This window comes from Ambystoma mexicanum, chromosome 1p, assembly GCF_040938575.1.
Source record: "Ambystoma mexicanum isolate Mex_15411 chromosome 1p, UKY_AmexF1_1, whole genome shotgun sequence".
In the NCBI taxonomy this organism is placed as follows: Eukaryota; Metazoa; Chordata; class Amphibia; order Caudata; family Ambystomatidae; genus Ambystoma; species Ambystoma mexicanum.
In genome coordinates this window covers 791,681,280-791,693,509 of record NC_090921.1, presented here as the reverse complement: position 1 = coordinate 791,693,509, position 12,230 = coordinate 791,681,280, and the positions used below count along the sequence as shown (strand labels likewise).

Below are 12,230 nucleotides of genomic sequence, written 5' to 3'. Positions count from 1 at the left end.
AGGCTTTCTGGGGCCTGCGTCCAAAATACCTTCAGCTATCCCTTCGCAAATACCTCCCCTCTCAAGCTCTTTGCTACTCTACCTCTAACTCCCTCAGAAACAAGCTGGAGGTAGATCTCTGTCTTTGGCTGGAACAGCCTCCCTGCCACTCTAAAATCTGAGGAGAACCATCTCCGGTTCCAGAAGAACCTCAAGACCTTCCTCTTTGCTTCCGCCTTCGCCCCCTCTCCTGCTGATCTGATCTGTTCTCTCCTGGCACTGTACACCTGGCCACCCTCTGTCCTCTGGGCCCAGGTTCCTGCTCACCATGCCACCTTCCCGCACTGCGTCTGGGCCACCCCTTGCACTGGGGTCTGTAGCTGTACCCATACAGCCCCCCCTTTTTCTTCCTGCACTTATCTGACCTACCCTGTCTACTGCCTTAAACTCAGCACTTGCCACTTGCTGGCTGCACTACCACTGTTGCTTTTATTTTTTATTTATTATTTATTCTGTTCTCCTTTTGCTCAGCACTTTCCACTTCTCCCCCCTTCCTTGCACTTTTCCGCTCCCTCTCCCCCATGCACTTGCACGTTCTCAATGTCACTGTGCCTAGTAAGATCGTTGTTTTGTTCTCCCCCATTTCCCCTCCCTTGCCTTTTCATGCTCTGAAACACTTGTGTATGAGCGTGATAGAAATAAAATATCAACTCAATTCAACATAGCAGGCCTATTCACCCTGGCTTCAGTGTTAAACCCGCAGCACCAGAACATTCTTAACTTGCCCAGGACACGTATAATCTAGGATTAAAAAGCATGGTGTACAGACAAACCTATGCGCTAGTGTTGCACCCGTAACTACAGGATTTAATCAAAACATTATGGCATTAGGTATATCACCCAGAAACATGTCAGTATATCATACACATGTGTTACATACCCAGGACACTGCTTTGCAACCTAGGCATAGGGTAAAAAAGAAATTAGCAGGGCTGATTACAAACCCAACAGTTAAACAGACTACACAGGCTGGAGTGACTCATAATCACTTTCCTGGAATAAGAAAGTGTGCAATATCCATGAATGGGCTACATTCTAATGATGTATTTAGGCACCCTCGATCTGGTCTCAAGCACCCATTGGCTGGACGCCGTCACACACTTTGATGTCAGGGTTACATGCCATAAAACAAGACACTAACATATGCTGGGTTCTGTGTTAAACACACCGGGCAGCACATCACATTCAGGGATAGATCAGTATATACAGTGAATTTGATATAGGCTATATGACAAGAGAATGTGCCAAGTATACATTTACAGACATCATTTGTCTGTAAATACCGTGAACATCTAGCATTATGGATGAGGCAGGGGGTGTAGGATTGATACAAGGGTTAGGATTAAAGTATACATTCACCTATACATGTGAAGGATGCTTTCCGTATCAGCTCTTAACATTCAGCATTGAACACAAACGATTGCAGCCTTGTCCGACAACTCAGCTCATAGGGGAGTGGGGCACGGACAAACCCACCTGTGTAAGAAAAATCTTGGATATGCTCTTTATCAGTAACAACAAAATCCAGATTCTGAAGCAGGCTGGTGAAAAAGATGAAGAGTTCCATCTGAGCGAGATGCTCCCCTGGACACACTCGCTGACCTGAAATAAGATAAAAGGCATCAGGGGAACCCCCAAAAGCAAAGAGACACCAGTAGAGGGGACTGCAACAACAAGAACATTGGAATAACGCAAGAGATCCAACAAACAATGTGATTGAGAAGCAATCTCACACAATTAGGACATCAGGAACTCTAGTAGGGGACATAGAAACTGGGAGAACAAGAGAAGCAACCCCACACCAATTCTGAACATATGGGGCACAAGGCATAACATAAGCAGTGTTGCATAGTAATTTGCTATGCAATTCTGTAGGTTTGTTAATTAAGTTGACACTTGTGTAGCAGTCTCCCTATTCAATAAAAGCACTGCTCACGCAGAATTCCTCTCTAGTTCTCAATGCTCATGCCACCCTCTTCTCTGTTCACTGCAAGTTCAAAGGGGCTAATTGGGAGAGAGAGTGCAATAGTAATCATCTCCTTCAGTTCCAAATGCATGTGTGGGACTGCTAGGCAAGAATTATTTTCTTTTTCAAACATTAGAAAACCAGAAGTAATCTGGATTATATTTTTATTAAGATAACTATATCCTCTTTGGCAAAGATACATTCTCTTTGGCAAAGACCAGTATGTGTAATTTTAATAAAAATGGTCATGCAATTTCATTCCTAACAATTTAAGTTGTTGCACAATGCAGAGCTGCATTATTGCTTCTGTAAATCACTGCATTGTCTCCATGCTTTACAGTAAAGTTTAGGTTACTGCATCTAAATCTCAGTGTCGACTAGATTTTGTTGTTCAGAAAGATGCATCACATTGATGACTGAACACTTTTGAAAATGTACATGATCACACGGCCGATTGCTTTTAATGGCAGATCAGGTTCTGTGACCAGACCTGCTGATTGCACATATCTGTGCCACTGGTGCTCAACGCATGAGCGGTTTTATACCAGTTACTCTGAAAGTGCGATTGCAACAGACTACAATATTCCACATAGTTTGACCAGTTCTCTGGCTGCTACACAAGGCTTACTAGATGTTTATGCAAAAGAATGATCAATAGTTCCATCCAGACTGTATATTGACACATCACCGGCAATAACACACACTGTAGTAAGCCTCCAGAGTTCACTTTGCTCTACGATTATGATTGCATTATATATTAGTACCTCTGGGAGAGAGCTGGCCAAACTGTTTTCATAGCCTTTTTATCAAATCAATGTATTTGTGTCCATTCATGTAGTTAAACCTTTTTTGCTTTACAGACACTCAGCTAGAGCTTGCACAGTCCACCCACTCACTCGCATATTCCAGTAGATTTTATGTAGGGCGAGTACCATTTGCAGGGGATGTTTGAAACTTTTGACGTAACATTTACTTTTTTTGCAGTAAATATCAAAGAAGGTTTCACTGTGCATAGCTGGCTTCTGGGCTGCAGCAGTGTGCCAAATATAAAGTGAGTTTGTGGTGACATGCACCATTTTACAGAAAGTGCATTTACATTTTTTGTCACCCATTGCTATGGGCCGAGTGCTTCCCTTTTAGGTCGAGTAGGTAAACTAAATTACTTAACCTGCAGGTCTAGTGAAATTTTAAAGAATTTGCATGACCTGATTCATATCACTAACAACTTACTTTAGCAGCAAAAATGTTGCGTTGATGCTCATTTGATGTTTTGGATCCGAATAACTCCACACATCCACTTAAAAATATTAGTACAACCTTGCTAATCAAATGAGTGTGTTTGCTAATAAAGAACAATTTAATTAGCAAACGCTGGTAATCAATTTTTGAAAACAAATGTATGCCTTGGGGGCAGGTATAAGACAAATTCAAAATTGTAGGCGGTGTACAAGTGAGGAACAGGAAATATAGAATACAAGTAGCACTGTTTGAGAGGGGCTCCAAATACTTGAAGTGTAAGAGAAGCAGCCCAACACACCACTGTATCATGACACCAGGGTCAGTGCATCAGCGAGGAGCACAACAAAAGGAGATGAGGAATCAATCAGGACAACAGGAACGTTATGAGAGGTGGCCACTGTTGAGGCAAATTCTCCCTACCCTTTGTTTGGTTCAGGTAGTCACCTTCCTAAAGTGTTCAAACAGGATTTCCTTATGCTTTATTTAGCTCAACTATTGGTATCTGTGACGGAGGAGTCAAGACTAACCCTCAGGAGTGAGGCCGGTGGAGGCAAAACTATAGGGCAACACAGTACTACTTTGAATAAAGGACTGTTCATATCAAATTATTATGAAAATATACTTTATATCTAGGTGGCAAATATTTTGGTGCAGGTCTCAAGTGAGCAACGTTTGATGAGCATTAAGTACTCACTACCCACAATGTCAGTGTTCTCTACAGGCATAAGAGACATTGGGCCTCATTACTGGATTGGCAGTCACCGTGCCGGTGATACCGGCAGGTTGCCGCTGGACCCGTAATGATTTATCAGCGTCTGACTTCCCGGTAAAACTGGGGGATTACAACCCCGGCGGTCCGGGAAGTCAGGCACCACTAAATTGTAATTCGCTAGTTCCATACAGGGACTCTATGGGAATGGGGAACACGGAAACTGGCACCGTTATGTCTGCCTACCTTGACGGCCTGCCTTCTGTGGCTGCTGTGCCCGGCAGGGCCAGACCTGCCGGACACAGCGACTCCAGTAGGCAGACCTGTAATATGCCGGTCCAGAAACAACGGTGCCAGTAAGCTTACCGGCACCATTGGTTCCGGACTGGCATAGTTCTATTGATGCCCATTTTCTTTTTTGTAAATGTTACCCTCTCTGTGCTAAGTATACCAGCACTACTGATGGACTCACTGGGATTTGTTAATTGACCTTGAAGGTGAGTGAGATTTATGTCACTCGCCTCCTGCATTTACTTTTTTTCTTGGATCACTGGGCCCTTCATATAGGGTTCCAGTATGAGGGAAACTTCTCTCCTTAGTTTTGTCTCCATGCTTTCCTATAGAAATATCCACCACCTTATAGATCCCTTTTGCAATGTTTTATTCGGTTAACTGCTGAGTCCCTAGACCCACCAATGCAGGAATGGACATCTCCCTTTTATGACCTTTGTGTTTTACTGCTTGCAGCAGGTGTCATCTGTAGTATCTGTCCGTCTTGTTCTGGATGGAAGGTTGGGTGTTTAACGGAGAGAGTGATGCTGTGGAGTGTTGGTGTCTGTGTTCCTAGTCTGTCAGTTTGGGGAAGTTACATCTAGCTTCTCTGGTTGTAGGATGCCTGGGTCCTCTGGCTCCTCCATACTTTCATGGATTACCTACCTGGAATCCTCTACCTGTCCTCCTGGTCCCCCAATAAACTTAGTGATGACTATACACCTGTGTCAGCGTGTTTCCTGAACCTCCACACCTCAATACAACGCCGTCTTCAATCGAAGCTCTGCTGGGAATCTGGAAATCTGCAGCCCTCCACCAGAAGACGAACCTGCAGGAAGACCGAAGTTCAACAGCTGAGTTGCTGAGGGCCTTGTGTGGTTCTTTTACTTACTAATTCTGCTAAGTGTTAACTGTACTACACAACAGTCCCCCCTTCCTCCTTAGTTCAGCCGTGCTGCTTGGTCAACGCTACTAGAGAATCTTTGCTAAACTGGGGTTGTGATTCACCTTGCTATCCCTATGGTGGCTTTTTGAAGTCCTGCCCCAGGTAGTGACTTTGAAACACCCTACTAACAGCGGGTCTGGCAAACTTACATGATGCTGACCAAAACCTCAGTTGCCGTCATCTGTGGGAGCTGTTAAATTCATTTTCACCAGTGACAGGGGCTTATGGAGTCAAGATTTTTATTGAGTCACAGTTGAGCATTCGTTGGTGCTGGTATTGCAAACCATCAGCACTGGTGACCGAAGACAAGCAGGCATTCCCAGCAATGATGAACACGATGCAGATCCATCAGTGGAGTGTGGGCACCAAAGGTGCGGCACCTGGGTTGCAGAAAAGATGACAGAGCCGTTCCTGGTTTCTTTATTACCTCAACTCTGGGGGGGGGGTTAAGCTTTGAAAACTACAGGCCCCAGACTTCAAATACCGGGAATCTTGGTAATTCACTCTCACCTTTTTGTCATTCTGAGTCAGCGCAGCGACGAGGTGAAGCAAGGATTCCAGAGGGCACACTGTAAATTGTGCCCTGCATGACTGTAGATTCGTTCTCCGTCTTGGATAGCAACTGTATGCCCGAAGCTTTGTTGGTTTCCAATAATCTTCATGTCAGATGCTTCTACCTCTGTCAGGTGTGTGCTGGACCTTGCTAGAATGTGTTTCTTAGAAGCCATGGATTCTTATGAGGAAAATGGTCCCTACAGGTCAAGGTAAGAACATCCACAGATACCGGCCAGAGCTTAATCAACAGAACAGTTTGTGGAAGAATGCAGGAAGCAGCAGAGCATCCACATGATCCCTATTCTGGTTGTGATTTCTATTCAGGTTTAACAATTTAGGGATGCAGACCTTCAAGTTAGGTATGAGATCGTTTGAGGGCTGAGTGAATATCTACTCTCAAAACCACAAGCTTGCATTGCTTCAAACATTTGGACGCAACTTATTCACTATGGGGCTGCCGTACATAACGTTTGGGGGCTTTGTCCTGGGCTATCCTTCTCTGGTATGGATTCTGACCCTGAATACAGGCAACATCCACAAACATAGCCCTCAAATTTTGAGGCAGGCAGTAGCCATGACCATGCATGGCAGCATAAATATCCCGTGCATATCTCCCATAGGAACAATGTCAAAATGTTGTACTAGATCTACATAGGTTCCTGGTAGAGACACCAGAGGTACCCCTCTTGAATCCAACAAAGGCTGACACCAATCAGAGTAGCCCACACAGCCTGCTTGTGGCACCCTAACGGCAAGCGTTTAGTGTCTCTTAGGGGCACAATCCATATTTGTTTCTCTGATGGGTACTTATTGGGGAAAGGTCATGTAAACCTGGTTAGGCAACAACAAAAACAGTCATGCCCTCAAACCAGAAGTGCAGGACGGAACATTTGTCTCACACACACACAAAACTCAAGAGGCACGAGAAGCTGCTCCAAACCAAACAGAACACCAGAAGTGCATGAGAGGTGAGGACAAAAAAATGAGGTGCAGAAACAACACAATAGACAGAGAGCAGGGATAAGATGGGGGTGGGAAGGGAAGCAGTAGAAACAACGACCAACAATCAAGACATCAGGAGCAGTAAATGGAAGACGGCCCAAAAATGGACAAGCAAGAAAACCCACTCAGGACACCAGAGCAAGGCATAAGACTGGACCCAAAAAGGTGGGGTGGAGGATAAAGAAGCCCTACCCAATGTGAACACTTGGTAAAGGGTATTTTGTATTTGTAATTATTTTTTATAGTTTTATGTAGCACTGAGAAGGGCAGAATCAGGTGTTACGTGCCCAACATAGCATAGCCATTTAATCACATTTGGTGAAAGGCTATTTTACCACATTTCTGCCCAAATATATAGGGGGATAAGGGTCAGGGAGTCCGCAAAAGGGGAAATTGAGGCTTAGGAGGTCATGGAGGTTGCAGGAGGGGAATCTGAGTGGCTGACCCCTGATAATAAATGCTGCAAAAAGCAACCACATTGACTGGTACCAGATCCTATTAAACATCAGAGTGCAAATCTACACCAGAACAACATCAAATCCAGGTTTTGTAGCTCAGAACCTACAGGAAACACATTGTGCATCGGATGCTGTGGACTTGTTGGTTTGGGCTAGTGCCTCCAGCACTGTAAGGGCTTTCAGGGAGGTGGAATGTTGTTATTTGTTGTTCAGAAAGGTAGATTATTAGTTCCTTAATGAAGGTGACAAGACCTGGAATAAGCCACAGAGTAACAAACGCTTATGAATTGCCTTGTGAAGGCTTTGTGGACTTCGTTACTTTTTAAAGTTTGGAATTTCCAGGTTTCAGGTTCAAGGGTCTCCAGAGATTTGTCAAATAGCCAAGGTGGATTGTTTTATCAGCTGGGCATGCTGTCTTGCAAGATCTATCTGGCACAGAGTGGGGAATATGGTACAAGCAGATAACATTGATAATTAAAAGTACTACCATGTGTGCTTTCGCTTTGAGGGGGCCCAGTTGGGACTTTGGGAAGCCAGTAAGGAATTTCCAACCCATAGATCTTCATCGATAGAACTAGGACAAGGGTCTGCAACTTATGGATCTGAAGATGTGTTGGACTACAACTCCCATCCCTACGCATGATACGATAGGATAGGTTATTTATAACGCCCTTAATACCCAGAGGTTTCTAAGCGCAGACCCGAGGATGGAAACTGTGTTGCTCCTTGTGGTCTTGCTTCCAAGGCGAGCACGTTGCCTCTAAACTGTCCTCCCGGGACCATCATAGTCAATGGCAATAGATCATGGGAAGTGCAATCCAAAACATCTGGAGAGCCAATGTTTTGACCCCTGAACTGGAATAGGCGTTGAGTTGGCAAAATATGAGGCTAGGATATATTTTGTCACAATTGTTTACCAGGTTCTGTAGCAGTTATGCCGTTTAGAATGTATGTATGCAAAGGTATAGGCCAAATTCCAAGCCAAGACAAATCCTTAGTATTTAGCCTGTCAGAGCAGGGCTGGTGACGGCATATTGGAAGTCAGCAGTGGTTGCACAATAACGGTCTTCCCCTGAAGAGCGATGAAACCAATTCTGCCTTCATCTTGACACTCATCAGTTGCTTTACACACAAGTCTCATCTGTGCATAATCCTCCCATTTATTACAGCAAGCCACATTTGAGACCAAGGTAACCTTTGCAATAAATGAAATCTGTCCCCCCAGACCCTCACAAGATCCTTTTAAACACTCGATTCAGGTCATAGCCCATTCCTGCATAGAATAATATGCTTCGATATTCTCAAATATTACCAAAAGGTCTCTAGCCATATGTCTAGCCATCCAGCACAGAGGAATTAGAATCATCTATAGCTTGAAATAGTGTCATGTATTAACCTTCAGAAATACTCTGAACTTGCATCCCATTGTCCTTCTAAAACAAAGTCAAGTAATGTGTCTGCTCTAGGAAATTATCAAGAATCCCACTCCAGACTACATATTTGGCCTTCAGACATCTTGGTGTGGTACTTGCAATCCAATGCTGAACGATCCAGGGCTGTTCCCAAGAGTAAGACTAGCACTCTCCCTGCAATACTGCTTTGCTTTGAATTCCTTAAAGGTGTCAAACTCTTGAATGACAAACCAAAATGCTGTGTGATTCAACTGTTCCTTAGGTTTAAAGAAAAAGCCTCTTTGCTCCTGCGGAGAATCCCATATGGCATGCAATGCATTGTAGCTGTCCCTGCGTGTGGCTTGGGTAACTAGTGCAGATGGGCTGTGCCATTCATCATGTATTTGACTGCATCTAATCTTAACCCAAAGTGCATTCATCACCTCACAATGCACCGTCTAGCGCTACTCAACGAGAACCTGTTCAGTATTTATTCCTCAGACATTAGGCCTCATTACGAGGCTGGCGGCCGTGGAATGAATGGTGTCGATAAGGGACCGCACCGTTCATTCCGTGCCGCCACATTACGAGGTCTGCAGCGGGTCCCACTCTGGACGCTTGGCCAGACCAGATGTGCAGAGCGGGACCCGCTAGCAGTACAGGATGCTAACAACCGTCATTAACGGGCCCGTGGTTAGCATCCTCGCCATTCCCATTGAGCCCTATGGGGGCTCAAATGGGAATGGGGACGTACTGGGTCCGGGTCCCGCGAAAGGTAATTACCGGGTCCTCCAAGGTCAGAATGGACCAGTAAGTCCCCTTTTGCAGGACCCGGACCCGAGATTAGGGGTAGCTTTGCCACTAAAAACGGCATGGCTACCTCCAAACTCGTAATGAGGCCCATTGTCTTTAATAAAGATGACAAATCTCCGCCAATCAGACCTCCTGCACTGTGAAAGTAGAGAGGGGCATTGCGAAAAATCCACTCTCATGCCATTACTGTGGGGGCTGTCTCACCTGCACCGAAGGGGATCATAGGTTCTGGCTTCATAAAGCGACCCTTCTCATCCAGGAAATTCTGAGGATTAAAATGGTTGGGGTCTTTCCACATTGAAGGATCGAAGAAGATGGAGGCGTGGTTAACCAGCACTGTAGTGCCCTAGGAATGAAAAAAGTAATAAAGACCATGAAACGAAGCTCAGCTGGCAAGTGGGGTTGCTCAACTGGGAATAGGGGATGCTCAGTAGAGAGGCGGAAACTCAGCTCTCAAGGGGTTGTCTCAGCTCAAGAGGCGGTAAACAGCTTAAGGGTAAGAAAACAGTTTAAGGGTGTGGGGACTCAGATCAATGACGGTGAGAGGAGAGAGAGCCGATGAGGGAAGAATTTGGACAAAGAGGAAGAAGGCAAACAGCACCAGCCAGGAATCAGGGAGGGTAGTAACCCTCTTAAGCCTAGAAGTGGGGCGGGGGGGCAATCGCTCTAGCCAGGAAGCAGGGGTGGAGGGAGGAAAAAAGCTACAACCAGGATGCGTGACAGAGGGGCAAGCTGATCCAGGAAATGGGGGGCAAACAGCTCCAGGAAGCCGGGGTGGCAAACAGCTCTAGGTAGTGGCAGTTCCAGGAAGTAGGCCAGGCGGGGTGGTGGGGTGATGAAATGTGTCGGTAGGAGCATGTAAAGGGGGGGAAACAGCTCCAGATGGGGTAGGTGGGAACAGCTTCATGAGGAGGTGGTGGGGGGAAGACAGCTTCAGGAGAAACAGGCTCTGTGCGGTAGACATCCTGTGGAATAATCAGAGAAAACAGTACGTTTTGGCAGAAAGCCCACACAGGTTGCACAAAAGGCTGAACTCGGACAGTATGATTCACTAGGATTTATTTAGAGAAAGAACAAACGAAAGGAATGCAACCACAGGACACTTGAGTCCCGGGAGGATAGCTCAGTGGCAACGTGCTCGCCTTGGAAGCAAGATGACACAAAGCAATACAGGTTTGATCCACGGGTCAACACTTAGAACCCTCTGGGTATACATCGCGCTACAAATAACCTATGATTATAATATCATATCAAACCGACTCTACCTCATTGGGTGTGATGCCATCTCAACTATCAGTGGCGTTGCAGGTGTCCAAGGGTTTCCAAACACTTAAATGTTGACCAGCGTACTCTCAAGTTTCGTAGAGCACTATGGCCAATCCTAGTTCCAAAAGAAAATTCTCCTGACCAAAAGGGTCATCTCTTCCACCAAATACTTATAAAAATGTGGCTTCTTGGTTGGGATGAGAATGTGTCAGTATCTGTTTTCCACCTCGTACCACCCCGCGCGTATCCGCATTGCTGCTCACCCCCTATCCACAAAATGTGCAGCCTCCACCCCTTAGTTGCCCTAACTAAGGCTCCTCTTACAACCTGCCTATGTCTCAGTTCTCCTCCCTCTGGTACTGCATGGGTCCAATAGGCCTGCCAAACCTTCCTATTCTGTCTAGGTAGAGGGTGGCTCTCTTTTCTTCAAGCTTGCTCTCCCCACCTGTTAACACGTTCTCATTGACCATTATTTATTTATTTTAATATTTGTAACGTGCCCACATCCCGTAGGCAAAGAGGCATACAAAAAAAACGAACAAAGCAACATTAACTATGAGACATACATATACACTAGAAGAAACCAAAAAACAAACCATACCACTACATACCTAAGTACAGGCTACGTTCAATGTCGCAGGACTCAGAGAATGAATAGGCAAAGAGATAGATTTTGAAGTTTTTTTTAAAGTGTGGCAGACAGCTGATTCTCTTCGGTCCGGCGGAAGATTGCTCCAGAGACAAAAAGCTGTGGAATCAAAGGCCAATCTCCCAGCTCATAGCGCGTGGGGTAACCAATAGGTAATTATTGCTGAAACGCAAAAGGTGAGGACTGGATTTGATGGTTAATCTAGCTTTCGGGTAGCGTGGGGTTCTCCCACACAAGCACTTGTGAGCAATGATAATGACCTGAAAAGGCAAAACGTTCCTGTTGTGTATTGTTTTTATGATTAATAATGATATGTTGCTAGGTTAAGGGGAATTATAGAATGCTGGCCATGGAATGTGTAAAGGAATGGTTGGGGAAAGTTCTGGAATGTATCCAGTATTCATGTTGACTTTAGATAAAGATGTATATATAAATGGCTCCTGAGTGGTTTATATAGAAATATACTAAAACAATGGCGACGAGGGGAAACGGATCGCAAAGAGAAAAGAAGAGAAATTGAAACGAATGGGGATTTGAAAAGAAGAAGTATAAAGAGGGAACAAAGAAGTAAGCGACGTGAAATGGAAAACGAATAAGGAAATGTGAAGAGAAAAGACGGTAAGGTGCATGCATTCGGTAGCGTCTGCAGAGGGATGTTGTGGTCGATGAAAAGGGGAGAGAAACATTTGCTAATTAAAAAAAAAAGCGAGCGGAAAGGAAAGCATCATTTAAATATATGGAACAACGGTACTCACAAGCACTGATGTGAGGCAGAAGGCTCGAGACGGTGTGACTGATGCAGAAGCATTGTCAGACGAGGACGACTCCGGAGCGATTCTCCACTCCGACGGCGTTGGAGGGAAAATCATCGCTCCGTGTCGACACGGATCCATGCGCACGGCCGGCCGGCCGCCATCTTGCTTCACA

General features: G+C 45.2%; 1 protein-coding gene across 1 annotated transcript in view; it reads right to left on the bottom strand.

Moving 5' to 3' along the window:
• Positions 1–815: 815 nt before the first annotated feature.
• LOC138512403 (cytochrome P450 2B4-like) overlaps positions 816–12,230 on the bottom strand; it is a 176,784-nt gene continuing 165,369 nt past the window's right edge. Inside the window, exons 10-11 of the mRNA XM_069627680.1 lie at positions 9,593–9,734; positions 816–1,641 (exon numbers count right to left, since the gene is read on the bottom strand). Of these exons, the coding sequence (XP_069483781.1) occupies positions 1,433–1,641; positions 9,593–9,734 (351 nt within the window). The 3' untranslated portion in view covers positions 816–1,432. The remainder of the gene's footprint in view (positions 1,642–9,592; positions 9,735–12,230) is intronic.